The sequence below is a fragment of the Oculina patagonica genome, chromosome 7 (assembly GCF_052425735.1).
Source record: "Oculina patagonica isolate OP01 chromosome 7, crgOcupat, whole genome shotgun sequence".
NCBI lineage: Eukaryota > Metazoa > Cnidaria > Anthozoa > Scleractinia > Oculinidae > Oculina > Oculina patagonica.
In genome coordinates, this window is record NC_135764.1 from 18,446,365 (window position 1) to 18,464,938 (window position 18,574).

Genomic DNA, 18,574 nt, shown 5'->3' on the forward strand with positions numbered 1-18,574 from the left:
AAAACAGTTATGGTTGCTACCAAATTTTACAGGTGACAGATAAAACTAAACATTCCGTAGCTTGAACGTCAGAGACTGTTGTTGATCATTTTCTCAATTAATAGGGACTCATGTTATGATTATACCCAGTCTGCCGGCCTTGACAGAAACACTTAAGATACGTACTTTCGGCTAATTTTCTCAGTTGCAGTACTTTTAAGTTTATTACGAGTTTAAAGATAAGACAAAAAAGTAGTGGAGGAACACTACTCATTTGTTTTCGTTCATCATCTAAACTAGATCTAAACCTATTTTTCTGCACGTTGGGTCGACAGAAATCGAGTTAAAGCAAGAATGTCTTTGCTCTTAAACTTAACAAGCTATATTTTAGTGATTTAGAACAGTAAACGTAGTGGATAAAAGGCTAAACTAATGAAAACATTATGATTTTACGGTCCTTAAATTTGGAATCAACAAATCAGAAGAACTTTCTCTTTCTTTCCTAAACGCTTCAACTCAGGGGGGAACGCATTCCCCGTCAAACGTACTTTTCTGTCTGTCTTTTCTCTGTGTCTCGTTCTTATCTGACTGGCTCCAGGACAAGCCCAGCCACTGGATTTCTGCTACTGTGGGTCTTCTCCACGCGGTGTGTCGTCTTTCCTGGTTCTTTTTGTCTTGCCCACTCCAGCGGAGGGTCTGGTGGACAATGCTGGATGGTTCTTTTCTCAGCATATGGCCATCCAGGCACATTTACTGGAATATACGTTTTCGGATTTGCAAGTGCATTCGATCTTGCCCCGTTTTCTTACACAAGTCTTTATTGGAGATATTCTCTGGCCACTGGATGCGTAGGAGGCTGCTTACTGTGAGGGGGTGGGGGGACAACCTCCCCCGCCCCGACCCAAGCCCTTGCCCTTTCATACACTATTTTTGACAAAAAGGTAACCCTTTCGTATACCTTCGATGGAAAATGACACGCCTTTCATATAACTACATAAGGAATACTGCTTCTCTTTTCTTACGTTTTCACTTGGAAGACATCACTTAGCAAAGGTCCGCAATTTTGTGATTTGTGCGTTTTAATGTCTTTCAGGTCTTTTCCTGTCATACAACCTTATCCACTTCTATTTTCGCTCGTTCAAGGATTATACTTCTTTTTAGCAGTTTATGTTGATATGTAAGGACATTTCGGCAGGAGTAATGTGTAAAGTATAAATTGGTGACGTTGGTGGAGGTCAATTCAGGGGATTCTGAAAGTATTCTTTCCATCGGGCTAGTTTTTTTATCTTTTTCTTATCAATTTCGTGAGAACTTTACCATCCTTGTCTTTGACAGGCTGATCCGTTGTGCGGTGTGATACTGTAAGCTTTCGAGCGATAAATTAGAGCTAATCTAAGAGAAACAAGTTTTTCTCTTAGATTAAATACTTAGCATAAAATAAACTAGAGCTACGTCAAATTCTGCTGACGTGCAGCTTCCTTTGCCTCTCGTGTTTTGCCCTCAATATAGTCTCAATTCGCTGTGTTAAGCCCGTGTTGAGCCGTTTTCTTGCTCGATCTGGTCTTACTATCGGTCACAGCCGCTTTTCCTTTCCTTCGCTCCTCTTCTTTCGGTACTACATGGTTTGCTATCCGCTCCTTATTTTGTCGAGTATTCTTCCTCAAATCCTCCTCAGAGGTCTCATTCTTTACGGACTTTGCTTGTTCCCAATACTTCTCTTAAGGTGGGAGTGGAATTCAGTGAGATGTTCTGTCGACATAACTATACCACTACTTAGGAGGGTTGAATGCCGTATTTAACACTTTCTCTTCGACGTAAAAGACGGGTGGAAAAACTCTCTATTGTTTCCTACTAAATATGCAATGTTTTTGTTGACCCACTGGAACGCGTGGTGATTGATCTTAAATGCTTCCATAATTTATCGCCCAGATAGGGATGATTGTTCCACCTTTTGGAAATTAAGAATCACGGTGTGTTAAATACTATAATAAGGGAGTTTGTTTTCAAATGTCCACAGTTTTCTTTATTGTTGTACTTTTTTAAGGTATCTTACGTTGAAGCGTTGCTACTTTTAGCGCCGACTAATTGCTATAAACGAACTTATGATAAGAACCATTATAAACCAACCATAACTGAATAACGGCAGCACTAAACCGTTGAACATATCTAATCAAAGTCTCTACGAGATACCGACTTTTTTGCATGAAGTATGAGTCGAAGGTTTATCCTGTGCATTGTTCTTCGAACTTATCATTACAGTTGCTTTGTAGTTTAGTTTAACAATTTCCTATCTTCGCGGAGGAAATGCAGCCATATAATTTTGTCAAAAATGGCTCGTCCGCGCCGGGTATTTATACACATATTCCTCAAAATTACACAAATAAACAGTGCAAATTTCACCGAGATCGGACAATTCTATACTTTAAAATTGCAAGGACCTTTCGAGGCAGTCGATTACGGCAGCGAAATTAGCAAATGAAACAGCAAAATATGCGTTCGATGCTTTGTTTTTGTGACGCCATATTTGAATTGTTATAGGTAGACCGCTGTTCAATGTGTTCAAGGCCGTATCGTTACGATTGCTTCACGAAAAAGTACGAAAAAGTACGGATATTCACGACTACTGTCAGAGAAAACATTGCGCATATAATTGCAGCGTAAACAAATCGATACAGTCATGCTGCGTTTTGTCTGGGCTCTGCGAGGGTCGGATATCAAGACAGCTTCTTCGTGGGCTTAAGAAGGATTAAACAAAAGCCATATATACAGTGAATGCTTTCGAATTATATTTGAAGATGAAATACGAAAGAATTTTGCTGTCTTTGACTGAAATTCCACTCGAACTGCGTAGATACGATCGCATGTTGTAAAGCCGATTCATGCAACATTGCTGTCAACGCGAGGTCACGCCCCTAACGACCTAGGCTGATGACGAAATAGAATGGCGCTTGCAAGTAGCAACCAAATTTGGCCTAATTTTTAACCGCTCCTAAGCTAAAAGAAGCCCCCATCTCTTGCATTTGTTTTAACTTTAATAATATCTTTGAAAAGAGCGAGTTTTTTTGGTGTGGCTTATTTTTGACGTTTGTAATTTTTAAACGATGTAAGTGCTAGTGATTATTTATTCGTGTCTTACCGTTAGTTGCGCAATCCATTGTTTTTGCGACGCTTTTTATAGATCGCCTTTCAGACACACGTGCGTTGAGATAAGAAAACTGACATGTCACTTTTAAAATTGTTATATAACGTTTGTAAATGTGACAAGTCACGTTTTTTTCACGAGATGGCAAGTGATCACCCACAGCGGAAAGTAATCCCTTGAGAAATTAAAACAGTCCCTTGAGAGTTAACAAGAATGTGGTTCCACATTTACCCCCACTTAACTGCTATTCTCCTTCATTTTGCTTGTAAACAAGCAAAAAAATCGAAAAAAAAACTGCGTAGAATGATACTTTCACATCCTCGTTCCCAGGGTCTTCATTCCCTTTGACCAGAGCCTGCGCAGAAGGGACGAAGACTCGAGGTACGAGAATAGATACCTTCATTAGTAATAATAATCAACGAAGGGCAGATTAAAATTTGATCAATCTGTAATAACTAAGTATTTAAAAATATTTTCTTTTGTATGGCAAGCGTAAAATGATTTTATGGACCCTTCATTAATAATACAGCTTGGAAACTGATTTCAAAGTTTTGTAGCTGCTACATGTACTACTGTAAACTACGATTCGATATACTACGATACATGCAGGCAATGCGGTTACTGTTGTGAAATTAAAACAGCAAGCTAATGAGGTTCTGAATAGTTTGGCAACGTATACAGCGTAGCAGACCATGCTTGCTTCTTTTAAGGAGAATAGGAATGATCATTTAGCCCTAAAACTATTTTCGCAAGTGTTGTATACGTAACGGTAATATTTTGTTATACGCTGCAAATTTTATTAGGGCGAATTCTACATGGTATCTTAACTCCGCAGAAACAGCTCAGCCCCTGGCCAGGGTCCTTTTGTGCTGTGTTCTTTTGCAAACGTTTAAAAACATACTGCCCTCTTCTCCCAGCAGTTGACGAGAGTTCTGGGATATCTTGCAATGTTTAACATCCTATCAAGGGGTGTAGCAATACCCCAAATCATTTGGCGATACAGAAACCGAAGTCAGCAGAACGTCAGTTGGTGTTAAATAAATAGTGGAAGATAAAATGAAATTGAACGATTCCGTCTCGTTAGAGCGAAACTAAACTTTTTGGCGTTTAAGGTTTTGTAACTTTCTTTGACGTGGATTTAGATTTCATAGCTTTTATAAGTTTCTGTCTTTCAAGCTCCGTTTCTTTTCTTATTTCCTCCATTCTTTCAGCGACATCTTCCATTGGAGAGCTGTGTAAGTTTCCTGTGTTATCCAAAATCTGATCTTCTACCATGGTAGTATCAATGGCTGTAGAAAAGTAAAGCAAATCAGTAAGCATTTTTATGTACCTACTCATTCTGCCGGAAAATTATCAAAGTGTACTTCAATCAAGGAAATGATGTAACACAAGAACAGCTGTCGCAATGCACGTTTTCGTCAATCATAACTTTTGAATTTGTATTCATTATATGCACCATGATTTCCTGCATGGCCTCTGACTTGTAAGCAGCTCGATGTTCCGGATTTACGAGTTGTTCTCGCAGCGAATATAATTGTCTGATTATCGTATTTTTTCTTAAAGCCTGATTCTCTGCAAAAACTGGTTATATATAATATAATTGTTATTAGGACAGTTTGGCAATCACATGATTTTGTTCACAATACAATCAACTCGTAGCAGAATTGTGTTCTCTCCCATTTTGAAATAATGGCGTTTGTCTGACACTCTATTGGAATCAGCTTTGAAACTTTCATTTTCCAGTAAGCAAGGCGTATACCAATTTCGAATCTTATCATCGTAAACAAAAATGTTGTAGAGAAAACAATGCCACTTAAAGAGTAAGAGATTGACATTTTTTGATTTATTCTTACGATAAACTCCATGTCCTCCAAGGAACGCTGGCCCCGAGTTATAATACCCATGTACATCAGCCGCATGGCTCATAAACCCCGGATATTGCGGAGGTATTATTGGTCGTGGAATAAGAGTCCCTGTGACAGGCTCCTGATACATCCCGTCGTTTGGATCTGCTAGAAAAACAGGCCCAGACGCCTGCATATGGGGCCAGTGGGTATGATAACCGTGGCGAAGACCCCAAGGTATTGTACGATGGTATGAAGCTGGGTGTGGATAGTAGCCGTGAATCCCCGCGTGCGGAAAGCCAGGATGAGCGTGCAAGAGGTTAGATCCAGGAAACAAGGGATAGCCATGGTGTAGAGGATTTGGTACTCCATGCGGTCCAATGAATAATTCGTTTTCAGCATTTGCAGGCGGAAGATAGGGTCCCTCTAGGATGGAGGTCGCTACTGGTGGAACAGCAACAACTTCCTGTCGCCGATATAGACTGCTGTGATGATTCAGTGGGTACCTAGTACCAAGTTTTTGGTTCCCTTGCAGATTAATTTATAAAAGATTGAGTTCATTGCTTATGATTTATGATTCATGTATCTATGAACAAGAACTAGAATAATTGTCATGCGTTGAAATTATTTTAAGGTTTCACAGAAAACAAACCTCAGTAGTTGTCTTATTTCACACTGCTCCAACAAACATTTCGATAAACATGCATAGCTAACATTTTAAAGTAAACTTAGTCCGCACACTTAACCGAAACTTCGCGTGTTGGAACAAGACTTTTGGCCTTCACTTCAGACATTCTCTAAAATAATGCTTTGTCGGCTACATCTGTGGATTTTTTATTTTTCATTTTCCGCATTTTAATAACTTGTTTTACCGTTTAAATGCCAATAGACTATGCGACCGCGGTTTTCATTTCATACATTATGTGGTGGACAGTGGACTTTACAGTGATGTCATATTACTCTTGAAAATCATTCTATTCAAGCTTATTATATTCACGTGATAATGGAACTATATTCAGAAAGATAATGGTTCTTCAGAGAGCATCACACGAATGAAAATGCCCGTTTTACATACAAGGATGAATAATCTACTTGGCAAGACCATGCTGAACAGCCTTAATCCATCGATATAACCCTTATTAGCAAAAGCGACCGAAAATTAGACTCTTACCCGAGGTCGATCTCGAGGAAATTGAAATGATGTGATAAATCGCATTACTTTACACTGAGTTGCCAGCATGTTAAAAAATCTCTGAAAAACTACTGTGTGAAACATACCTGTTACCGGTCGAGAAAACACCTCCTGGCCAAAGAAAACAAAGATGGCGAGTCCATGCATAAAAGCTAAATACATCGTGCAAGCTGGCATATGCAAAGAGCAAATTTAATTTTACTGTCCCATTCTTTCAAAATAATACTGAACTGTAAGTAACGGAGTGAGACAGACACGTAACCCAACCCACCACTACAGGGATCAAACTTTGTTTATGCTTGCCAACGGGAAAACTTGACAAAATAAGTGTAAACTACAGTGGTTTAAACACTTCTTTTAAAGGGAGTTTACGAAACGGGACCCTTTACGTTTTAAAAACAATAAATTACGCAATGGCATCGTCAGTGGACATCACACTAATGGTTTTCTTGCGCGAAAAATTAAAGGAATAAAAACATATTTCGAAACTAATTGTGGATCTCCAAATTAATAATTGGATTTTACATTTATTTCTTAAAAAATGAACGCAATTGATATGTTTACTCCCAAATAACAATTTTCCAAAGTAACAATTAAAAAATGTTTGTTAAAGCAGCGGTGGATTGCCAGTATCAGCCTCGTGGGTGCTCGACAGCAATTAATGGAAAGAAGATAAATGGATCCTTTGAGTCATAGCTGTTGTCTTTGTTCAGGATTCTGTAGGCGGGGCCCGTCAAGTATGACTTATGGTCTTCGCGTGCTGTAGTCTCGTGTGGCACGCCACGAGCATCTTTCATGATAGGAACGCTAATGAGGCCTAGTTTGGCTTCTAGAACAAAAGAAGCAGATCAAGAGGTCTTTTAAAACCTTCATTTAAGGGTTACAAACTAATTCAACAACTGTTACTATGATGTCTCCGAGTGAGGCTTCAGGTGGTAACCGACCTGCAACTCTACTTCTTATTCTTTGACAAATGCCTCTGCGGTATGCACGACAATCATCATAACACAAAAAGATGGCTTTAAATTTAGCATAACTCCCCTTTCTCTTATCCCCAAATCAAGCTACTCCCCCCCCCCCCCGTGAAATCCTTCATTCCTTTCCTTCCAGTAGATAAGTTATAGTCGGTCCCTCACAACAGTATTCGAGAGCGAAACATTGCACTTTTTACGGACACCACATTGGGAAACTGTTCAGGGGTCTCGGTGTGGAAAAAAGAAAAAGGCTTTGAATTAAACCAATCTTATAAAGGTTATGACAGGTGTAAGCCTAGTCATCAAGAAAATCAAGGAAATAGTCATATCAAATCAAGCAAGACTTGCATTGCCTCAAAATATTCCAAATTAGTCCTTGGTGCTGAATCGAAATTTATCTGTTTGGTTTCGTTTATCGTCACAATCAACCTGTATAGCTAAATCACAACAATGGCAGGTTATGTTGGCCGACAACACATGGACATTATTTTTTAACAGTCTTTGTTAGGCAGTTCCCTTGCTGTTATTTTATTGCAGTATTAAGATTATATTAGACTCTTCTTAACCGACATAACTGTAAAATATGAATTTTCACGCTTATTTAACGTTGACAAACAGAAGTAATTATGCGTCCAAATTTGTTTATTATACTTTGCCACAAAGAAAGATTTTTGATCGAAAAGTACAACACACGTTCCCAAAGACACCTTTCTTAAACTTCCCTATTTAGTATTTGTTGGTGAGAAAAAACCAAACCAAGGCAGGTTCATCTATTTTTTCAACGAAGCATCACTTTTTATTTACTGATGCCAGCGGTTAAACAAACTTACCGTCTTTAATTCTTTCCCTTGGCGGTCTTCCGTTCGCATCTTTAAATGTCAGGATTATTAAAAAGAGCAAACGTTTTAAGGATTTTGCCATTACATTTCCTCAGGACCTCAATAAATCAAATTCTCTGTTTTACGGAACTGATAAAATTATAGGTGTTGACACAAAGGGGACTGGAAAGGAGTTATTGCCTTTTAAATCCATAGAAAAGACGAACCAGTCTTCAATGATGAGCCCGCGTTCTCATTGGATATTCCTAAGTAACCGATCACTGAGACGTTTGGGATTGAACGGCTCAGGTATTGTTTAACAAGTGCTTCACATATGACTAAGCTACTGGCCATTCTCGTATCTCTTCACATTTGACAGAATAATGTGTGTTTGGCGAACGTTTATCTTAAAGGATAATTTATGATGACTTTCAAAATGAGCGTGTATCTTATTAGCGTTTAATCCTAGACACATCTGGCAACTTTATTAAAACTGCCATCTTGAATCTGCCCATTGTGTTCTTATCACTTTTAAATAACGTAAGTGATAATTATATTGTAACGCCGCTTTCGAATTGGAATGCAATTCATTCCTTTGGAATTGCAATTCATTCAATTGTTTTTTTTCTTGTTTCTAGCGATAGAAGAAATGATAATGGGTGCATTCCCTTTTTTTAAAATTTATGCATTTTCACAAAAACAAGACAGTGCATAAACGATACGCTACTTACAAACGACTTTTACAAAAAAATACATTGAAGATTACAATAGTCAGTGCATTCAATAAAAAACATGAAATTTGCGGTGAGAATTTTTCAACAAATGGAACAGAGTAATATTAATCACGAAAACAAAACGGAAAGAAGCTGTTCCTTTTGAAAATTCTCTTTGTGATAACACCGCGAGAAAACATGGCGATCGAGGGTGAAACTTTTCTGCTTCATCTTCCGTCTTTATGAAGCCTTGGAGAAAGTTCGAGGGAAAACCTCTCGCTGCTTGAAAAGAATGGCTCTCTATTTACACTCGACAGGAATTGGATTAATTTGAATCAATTCAACGGGTTAATTTTAACGTTTTTTTGCTAAGTTGTTGACCTTGCTCTGTGAACGAACAGTCTGGTTGTACCAAATGGAACAGAAATTTTTCGGTCATTTCGGGAGAAATGGAAAAGAGGAAAACTTCTGAATGTATTCTATTTTTGCGAAAATTTTCAATTGGGAAGAACCGTTCCATTTGATTTTTCACCGGAACAACCGGTTTCTGCGTACAAACGGAAAGCGCCCAACATATCCTTCATCAGCCTACTAAAATGGATACAAAGTGTAGACTTAACTCAATATACACTTGTAACACAAATAATTATGCATTATGATAAATGTGTCACTGAACACCAGAATTACTATATATAAGGGGCGTTATCTTTCGTCATTTTCAGAGTCATTGTGCTCCTCATCAACATCGTCATTGTCAGCGTCGTCATAGTCACGCAGCTGATGTTTCGGTGGAGGCTCATCTCTCTCACTGTCATAATCATCAGTGTCATCATCGTCTTCATCGCCATCTTCGTTCTCATTGTCCAATGGATATCTAACTTTCGGACGCCTTGGGTGAAAAAATGGAAACCCCATTCCAGGCCTGGGGTGGGGTGTAACAAATGGTAAATATGGATTTACACGAGGAAGAAAAAGCGGTTGGTGAAACATAGGTTGCCGCCTAAATCCAAATGGTATCGCGCCCTCTTGCTGGGTAAGGATGGGATTTTGAAGACCTCGCATAAAATTAGACAATTGAACGTTTTGAAGGTTTTGCAATGGAGGTACGTCTTGCTGGTTTTCTAGTAGTTTGGCCTTCAGCTGGAGTCGAGGGAGGTGATTCTCCATCTGGTCTTCAATTAGTTTTCTCTGCTCTGCTAGGTTCATTTCTTGTATTTGCGGGCTATTTCCTGGCAGGTTGCCATTTTCACCCTGTGTATTTTCTAAGTCGGGCATTTGGGACATTGGGCGGAACGGACCTTGCGTCATCATATCTCGTGCGTCCAGCATACCTCCATTCAAACTAGGCATTCTATTCGTGTGGTGAGAATCGACTTCTCGTCCGATTTCCGTACTTTTCATGCGTGCAATGAAGTTAAGAAGATCCAAATAGTTTGCACGTTTAGCAGAGAGGTCCTCGTCATCCTTATCCAAAGAAGACGGCGGGTTAGTATCCTTGTAACTTTCTTGTATTTCTGTTTTGGCAGTTTTGCTAAACTGATTGTTTTTTTCGGGCAACTGACTGGAAGAGTCTTGTTTATTTGCTCTTTGCTTAGCAATGTGTGTTGATTTAGCTTTTTTCACCACTTTATCCAAAAGCTTGAGTATTGCAGCCCGAAGTTCGATTATGGTTTTGTTTTTGGAGGCATCAGATTTGCCTTCTATGTTAAATATGCTGACCTTTTCGTCGTCCTCCTCTCCTTTTGATCCCGACAGCTGGAAATGTCCATCGCTTATTTTTCTTTTGATAGCTTGAGCATCTCTGGAATGATCTCTATAAAGTGCTTTTAAAAGTTTTCGAAACTGGGATCCAACTATGATTTTCTTAGCAAAGTGGACGTTCTGAGGATTTTTTACTAAAACATCCTTCCTCGTGCCTGGCTGAGAAATAAACTTGACATTCTGACAACAACTGAATGCTTTTGAAGAATTAGATGATCTCTTTTCTTTAAAAGGTGTACTGTCTGTATGTTTCCTGCAAATATGAATTCTAGTTTAGTTGTTTTTTAATCATAATCAAAACTAACTTTAAAAGAAAGATGAACTGTTCAACGATAAAGTGTTCTTAAGAATTGATGTGCTATGTGCTTTGTAAACTGTGTTGGTATAGGTGAAGTTTTTTTTATTAACAGCTTTTATTTACATCACGTTACAAAGGAAAAAAAAGAAAAAAAAAACAGAAGTACCATCAATATTCACATAAAAGATCTAATTTACATATATGCATTCAATAAGCTATAGAAGATTAAAGGTTCATAGCACTTAAAAGTATTCTCATTAAATGTATTCTCAGGCATGCATGGCTTTTCCTTTTTCCAGTGAAAACTGTGTTTTATGATGGGCACCAAAAGAAGAAGGGAAGCCTGGAAATCCTTCTATTTTGGGGTTTACTTCTTTTGTTCTGCAGGTCCATATGAAATACCTGGCCACAAGAAAGTAGAAGTATTGTTTTGTGTGGAAAAGGGTATCCGACCTTAGACCAATGATTATAGCGGGGGCAAGTGTGTTGGATTTCAACATTATTTGATTTTGAGCCAACCATTTCATAAAGTCCTGCCAGAAACAAAAAGTCTTGCTACAGGTCCAGAATAAATGTATAAGGGACTCTTTCACAGTTCCACAAAAGGTACAGATATCGTTTTCTCTTAAGCCGATTTTTTCTTAAGAAAGTCATTTGTCGCCAGTCTTCTATGAAGTAGTTTAAACTGAAAAATTATTAATTTGGTAGCTTTTGTGCTGCAGAAAGGGAGTCTGTAAGCCATCTCCCAGTTAATTTCTTCTGAGCATTCTAGCTAGACTGCAGTCAACACACCACTTCTCTTGGCTTTTCGTAGGGCTGTTTTGTTTATCGCTGACTAGCTTTTCATATGCGATTCTATTGGGCTTAGAAACTTTTGTGAAGTTGTCAACAAAGGTGCTTAGTTTTTGTTTTTTACGTATTGTTTTTTTTTTTGTGTCATTTCTTACAGATTTTATGCACAATACGACACCATGATAAGTAAGAAAATTTGTTTTAGTGTCAAAGCGTTCCTTAAACTCCGGGAAAGAGGAACTTCTCAGCGTCTTGTCAGTTAATGTCGGAGGAAGCGAAAGCCAGCCATTCCCATTTTTACAATCCCTGGTATACTTCGTTAAATGGACGCTACAATTAGTACCCTTTTACAAGAAAACGGATACAAAAAATCTGTGTTGACTTAGCGTATAACAAACCAGCTATTAATGTTTTTCGCGCTCTTTAATTTTTATAAGCGTTGAAACAATGACAGCTAGTAAGCGATTTCCTTCAACATTTTTTTTACGCAAACACTACCAAAAAGAATAGAAACAAAACCCCGCTCTGTCTATAGATCTCGTCGCTTTTCCCACACTCGAAATTCCAAGATATATTTAAGTGTTTGTCATAAATATACGTTCGCCTTCTGCCCCGGTATTAGCCATCTGGACCACTACCCATGATCACAAAGCGAATCGTGCACATGCTATACCTAGATAGAAGGTGTGTACCTGTGAAACGCTTGCTCCATGTGCGTTTTCTCCACTTTCGATCGTGTTGTTTCACTTCTTTTCTCCACAGCTCTAACTTTGGGAATCAGTTTGTTATTTTTCCATCGATTAAGTATTTTGGTGGGCTGCCTTCCCTGGATGGTAATGCACTCTGAAGATGGTTTAATAAGCGTTGTTAATGTCTATGTCATCTGTAAAAACGTTCTGTTATAGTTAACTTTACCCAAATCGAGTTCAATAATACTCAACAACAGTTGAAGTATTAATGCTTTTCAAGGTCACTGATCTTATTACTTGACCTACTTAGAAGAATCTGGAGGAGTATTTATCAAATAAATGAACTGATAAATTCAGCTAATTGTTGTAAAAGATGACAGCAGCTATTTTGCCAGCTTGATAGCAATTCCATTGTCACGGAAAAATAATATATGGCCCTTTTAGTTTTAAAAATGCATTTAACACAAGTGAGTAGTCATTGTTTATCGCTTGGCGGGGTGGGGGAGGATTTGGGGGTTTACTTGATTTTGGGAGGAGTGAAGGGGGGGGGGGGTTCATTCGGGTAGAGCTGTGCGAGCAGGGGTGGGGGTTAAGAAAAAGAGAAATTTCCTGTTTAGCTTTTTTGTTATCTCACTTTATAAACATACAAGTGTCATTTGTAACTGTTACATTTAATATAATTTTATCAAACCAATTATACGAAAAAATAAATGAAAAACACAGTTTTCTTTTAAGTAAATGTAGTTTGTTTTTTTTTTCCTACCCTGTTGAGTAAAGGGTTTTTTTTTATGATAAGCCAACTCGAAGAAAGAATCGCTACACTGGTTTCAGCAATGTCCTCGGTGAGATTGAGGATAAGGCAACGAACTCGACATTTATTTAGAAGAACATGGACTAGCAAAGATAGGGAAGAGTATAGAGAAGATATGAGCAACGTCATGGAGCCGGAGGGTACTCACTATTCGGCCAGTCTCCGCCCAGAAGGGGTACCTTTTTCAGGCTGTAGGTATATGAAAGGGTAGGGATTTCACAAGTTGGAGTATACAGAAGTGTAGGTAAACTGTCATTTAGGTTTTAACAAGGACCTTTCAAAACATCTAAAACAGACACACCGAATCGTCGTGTCGTTTAAAGTACTTTAAGAGGGTTTTCAACTAAAAAATGAAGGAAAGAGATGCAGTATCCTTTTTGTAGGTTGGTGAAAAGGGGTACATTATCTCCAATCGATGGTACACGAAAGAGTACCATTTCTGTCAATAGGGTGTATGAATGGGTAACTGGAAAGAATACTGTAAACCCTTTGAAATTGGAGCAACCCCATATTTTTTCCGAGACCCCCTCCCCCCCCCCCGCCAAGTTACTAGTGGAAGAGGGAGAAGACGGTGATAGTGCTGTCGAGAGTGACAAAGGTGGAAGTGTTGTGCTAGTAAACTTGAATTGCCTCCCTGATGACAATGATGCGATGCAGTTCGTAACTGATAAATTGTTTTTCAGTGGTGCATGCCGCAACGTGTTAAAAACATGCAAGTAATTTATATCACAAAACATGTATGAGAGACACGGGGGGGGGGGGGGGGGGGGGGAGGTGGGAAGTGTACTTGGAATGGTACCAGTCATGGGGGGTGCTGAAACAATAGCCATTCTTAGACGATGGATCGGATATTTTATATTGTTCATAATACAGAATCCTCCAAACTCCCCACCCCCTCCCACCCCAGGCGATAAATAAGGACTGGTCCCTAATGAAACTGCGAAGAAAATCCATGTTTTGTTTAAATAAACACTGGTGATGCAGGATGCACTGCAAAATATAATCTAGATAAATTCCATTTAACAATCAGTATTACAAGGAAATAATTAAAATTGAAAACGCCCCTCTATATAATGTGGCGAATGTCAACCACCAATCAAGGGAAAAATTGTTTCAGTCTATCATAGCATTTTTCGTTCTCCCAAACTCAAGTGTTTTTTGAAAGGAGGAATTGATAGCATTGCCAAAACAAATATAAGAGAAACTTTGTTCCTTTTTCATCGATCGTGTTAAATTTTGTTGGCTTTAAATTTGGGTAGAATTATATTTGTTAATTATAAGAGTAAGGAAAACGAAGAATCCATATCAAACGGATTATTCCTCTTTTGTGGTTGTCAAACATCAATCAGAAGAAGAACTGTTCCAGTTTATAACACAATCTTGAATCGTGGTGAACATAAATGTCTGAGAAAGAGACGTGATACCATGGCCAACTATATATCAAAACAAAACTAACAATACAATAAATATTACGTTGTTGCCTCTGCAATTAACCCAAGGGCACAGAATTAGGAGGATCATATACTTTGACTGTATTATTGTACACCAAACGGGGCTTTTACCGAACCATACTTGGATAATACAAAATATTTGAAAATTATATGTTTATTTGTCCGAGTGTTATGAAACATAGTGAGGAGTATTTTGTCATTGTGATTTGCCCACATTGCTTACCTGACTCTTGGTTTATCGCAAAACACAGCACCATCAAGCTCAACACGGCTGCCTTCATGCTGTAAAAACTCATTAATTTTCTCTTGTAAAGCCAACTTCACATTTTAATAGTCTTCGTTTTTCCTATATGAATCAAGAGCCATTTACAACATTATTCTTCTTAGTCGGTTGCAACTCATTTATTATTGAGAGCAAGAAAGTTGAGAAACACTGACCAAGACAGGTTAACTGCTATCTTTCCACAATGGAAAGCCTGTCCATCAAAGCTAAGGCGGAGAATACCTGTCATATCTTCTGTTAACTTGTGACCTGTTATTCAAAGACCTGCTCTGTAGATATCGCTCTGAAAGCCGTTTGGCGGCAAAATGACATTTCAACTACCCACCATCGAATTTCTTTTTATTCTAGGCAAGTCTAAGCCATTAAAAATTTCTTTTTAACCTAAAAATCTCCTTGAATTTTACGAGGACAGAAGAAAACAAGATATGGGCTGTTTTATTTTTGTATTTGTATTATAGTGTAGAGAAGCTAAGAACGTCGAAGTCCTTTATGAAACACATGTTTTTACTTGTTTCCTCGTGCTGTTCTTGCGAATCCGTGCAGACAAAAGCATTTAAAACTTGAGGAGTTAGTAGGTGGGGGTTGGTTTTGAGAAGCAGGGAGCATTAAAGTAAGTACGTTCAGTGGAATTACCTTCCAACTAAAATGAAAGCAAAACAGTCTTTCAAGTTATCTTAGTACTCATGTTTCCCTTTCCCTTCAGTCGCCTTAATTTTGTCGCCATGAATTACGCAGCGTAAAAATATCAACACCGCTGAACGCATAAACAAGGTGATCAGTCAAACAGCTAGTTTCCAAAATGGCGGCCAGGACTGTCAGGTTACAGTTAAAACGGTTATTTTTTACAGTGAAACTACGCCTATTACCCCGCTGCTTTCGCAAATTACGGAACTCCATAAAAGGCAGATAAAGATTGGCTACGCGTGTGAGTTTGGTGGACCAAAATGACTCTAGTTTGTAATCACTCCAAGAGATGCTAGTTTCGAATGGTGGTTAGCTGTAAAGTAACATGAAAGGAGGGCCATTTAGCGATTTTGTTTTTTGTAACCACGGTAACTTTTTTTGGCTAGGTGTGGTAAATACGATGTACGTTTCAGGTAGTGAAGGGCACTGATCGTACTGACTCCATAAAATCTCCCAGCAAAGTGAAATAGTGGCGTTCGATTGGAAAGAAAAATTGGGGTAATTAAATCTGGGAAAGCCTTTTCAACACATCGGCGCTATAGAGCTACAATAAAGCAGAAGAACATAGTAAGATTAAGATAGAATACCTTTATACTTACAATCAATAGATATAGTCAGGAGACAAAGCAATCCGACATGTTTAATTCTGGGGTCATTCTGATATCACGGGAAGAGTTTAGTAGTTGACTGATCCAACATAAGGTCGTCTTTTCCACTCTAGGCAGGTCTGAACAAATGATTGCTTTTTTTCCTCAACTGAAAAAAGAAGGAAGCTTAGTCTTTAATAAAATAATAAAGGTCACGATGGAAATGGCACAAACCATTTCTGGCCAATTGATCAAAATGCAAGTCAATTCATGACAGAGGCCTTTCAAAAAGGTCAGTTCCTGCAGGAGCTCCATCCATGTCTTTAAACAGTTTCAGTTTAGGCCTACAATGTCCACCGAATGAATCATAGTTTAATAAAGTTAAGCGACACGAGAATAGGGCCGCTGTTATAGCCAGTTTGCTCAACTTCTGTTCAACTTTAACTGTTTCTGCATACACATGTACATCTGTAATCATTTACAGCGGTGGTTTTTCTTTCTCGCTGGAATATCAAGTAGTCCCAAAGTTAAAAATACCTTGACGAAGTACTGCACGTATTGCTCGGCTATAAACAGGAACCTTGTATTGTTTTTAATTTTACATGTGAAGTATTCTTTGTGCGAGTATGATAAGCGAACAAATTAAAGTACTTCGTCTCGATACACAACAACAAACACCGCATGTTTTCATACTAGAAAACATGAATACAAACAGAATTTAATACATGAAGAGAACTGAAGATCTTCGCAGTTGTGAACACAACTTAAGCAGTTGCGAAAAGAAAGCCCGAAAAAGTCAGGCTTGCTGGGCTTTCTTTTCGCAACTGCTTAATCTGTGTTCATAACTGCGAAGATCTTCTCTTCATTTATTCTTCATCCGCAGTTCGAATATATGATTTCATATATTCAGAATTTCAGAATTTAATACGTTCATTACTATAAAGTGCCGTTGAGTAGAAGTTACTCGGCTTAGAAATGATCTCGGTGAGTTTCACATTTCTTGTACGAACTACTTAGTCAGTCATTATCGTTCGATAAGTAATTATAATCGAGTACTTGTATTTGGCTATTTATTCTTAAAGTTTCCAAATGTCGACTACTCAATCTATCTAAAGTATGCATTTGTTTTTATCAACAAACGGTGTTGCGGAGTATCCTTGCCTTTGAAAGCTTTAAGAAATGTCCCCACTTCGCTTGTTTTAACTTTAAAATTAGCTTTCTCGCCCTTTACTTGTTACAAGCTACATGAATACTACATTCAAAGTTAAGCAGGTTATCAGAACAGAAACAAGACATATTTGCAGACCACAATGTGCTGCCGGATTTCGCACAGGACTAATATTTCTTACGCAAGCCTTGTCTCGATTTTATGACGAAAGATCCCTTCTGTTTTGTATATCTTTCTTCCACTTAAAGTTTGTTCGTCGAGTTTAAAGCAAGGTTTTTACATGCAATTCTGTCAGATTCAGGTCTGAAGCAAGCTCAGCTTGTCTGCGTTCTGTGACAAATCGACATTTTGTAAACACCGCATTGCTCCGGTCTGATAAGTTGAAAACAAGGGACGCAGTTTTTTTCTCTCAATGATCACCAGCGTTTTGCTAGAGAATATTCATACCTAAAAGTAAAAAAGGCAGTTCTTACGCAACGTAGATTGGTTAAATGTAGTTGATAAAACTATATATTTTAAGAGCTCCATACGAATAAAAAGAGCTCCTTACATCTGACTATAAACAAGGAAATAATATTTTCTCTTCAGCCAAAGAAGGTTTGTCTTGCTTCATCCCGGTAAACAGTTGATTATTCGCCGACAACAAGACACCTCAACCTTACCGCTAATACTTGCTTTATTTCCGCATTTCTCGGCGACCGCAGTAGTTTTGTATTACTGCACTACTAAAGTTTCAAACTTAAATTAGGCAAAGAACAAAACTACGGCACTGCACGAAGAGCAACAAGCAATGATGGCGCGTCAATTGAGTCACCTTTGGAAATCCGTCTCTGCTTCTCCACTGTTTCATCCGATCGATTTAAAATATTTTTGATAGTAAAAGAATTTCCAGAAGGTGAAATGAGTGGATAGGGAAGGTGCATTGCTTCTTTTCGCCTTAATGATTCTTGTTCAGAGATACGTACTTGTTCACATGGGTGTGTTCAAAGACTGGCTCCGGAATTTATATTGCTTTAATGCATTTTGGGGAAAGAGCGACGTAAATAACGGGTTGTAATGTTTAAAATCGGTTGTATCAAGAGCAATGAAGTATAGATAAGACAGTTTTTCAGGGTAAATTTGGCAACAATTTAAGGAATTAGGAGTTCCGCTTCCTGAGACGGTATCAAGATAAGCATTTCAAACAAACGGGACTCTGTTAATTGCGGTTAGCACCGACAGCAGTCAAAGTGTTTTGTTTACTTTGAATGGACATTTCATTCCAAAGGAGCTGATTATGAAAGCGCCGTTTATAATCGGAGCCGGGGGGGGGGGGGGGGAATCGGAGAGCACTGTTTAACGATGAATGTAAAGGATCTGATTCATTTCTTTTCTCATTATGAAGACGA

The 18,574-nt window shown here is 38.4% G+C and overlaps 2 protein-coding genes and 1 long non-coding RNA gene across 4 annotated transcripts in view; 1 reads left to right on the forward strand and 2 right to left on the reverse strand.

The window, feature by feature from the left end:
- Positions 1 to 18,574, forward strand: part of LOC144659742 (uncharacterized) — a 91,032-nt gene that overhangs the window by 71,440 nt on the left and 1,018 nt on the right. The gene's annotated exons all lie outside the window — the stretch shown is intronic.
- Positions 3,545 to 5,503, reverse strand: LOC144659256 (uncharacterized; the record flags this gene model as incomplete). Its single annotated transcript, XM_078519683.1, has 2 exons — positions 3,545 to 4,410; positions 4,975 to 5,503. Coding segments are annotated over 2 exons (711 nt in total), but the record flags the coding sequence as incomplete, so codon positions are not given.
- Positions 5,353 to 14,835, reverse strand: LOC144659734 (uncharacterized). The gene is made up of 5 exons (XM_078520234.1): positions 14,688 to 14,835; positions 12,206 to 12,356; positions 7,962 to 10,676; positions 6,244 to 6,986; positions 5,353 to 5,493 (listed from the first exon to the last, which is right to left on the reverse strand). The coding sequence occupies exons 1-3, from the start codon at positions 14,758 to 14,760 to the stop codon at positions 9,365 to 9,367; spliced, it is 1,536 nt and encodes a 511-aa protein (XP_078376360.1). The 5' UTR covers positions 14,761 to 14,835; the 3' UTR covers positions 5,353 to 5,493; positions 6,244 to 6,986; positions 7,962 to 9,364.

Bases quoted from the DNA above. Each gene is read 5' to 3' on its own strand.
- LOC144659734 (XM_078520234.1), bottom strand. From the start codon at position 14,760: ATGAGTTTTTACAGCATGAAGGCAGCCGTGTTGAGCTTGATGGTGCTG. The intron at 12,357-14,687 runs GTAAGCAATGTG...AACCATCTTCAG, and splicing joins TGCGATAAACCAAGAGTCAG to AGTGCATTACCATCCAGGGA. The intron at 10,677-12,205 runs GTACACACCTTC...TCATATTTGCAG, and splicing joins ATGGAGCAAGCGTTTCACAG to GAAACATACAGACAGTACAC.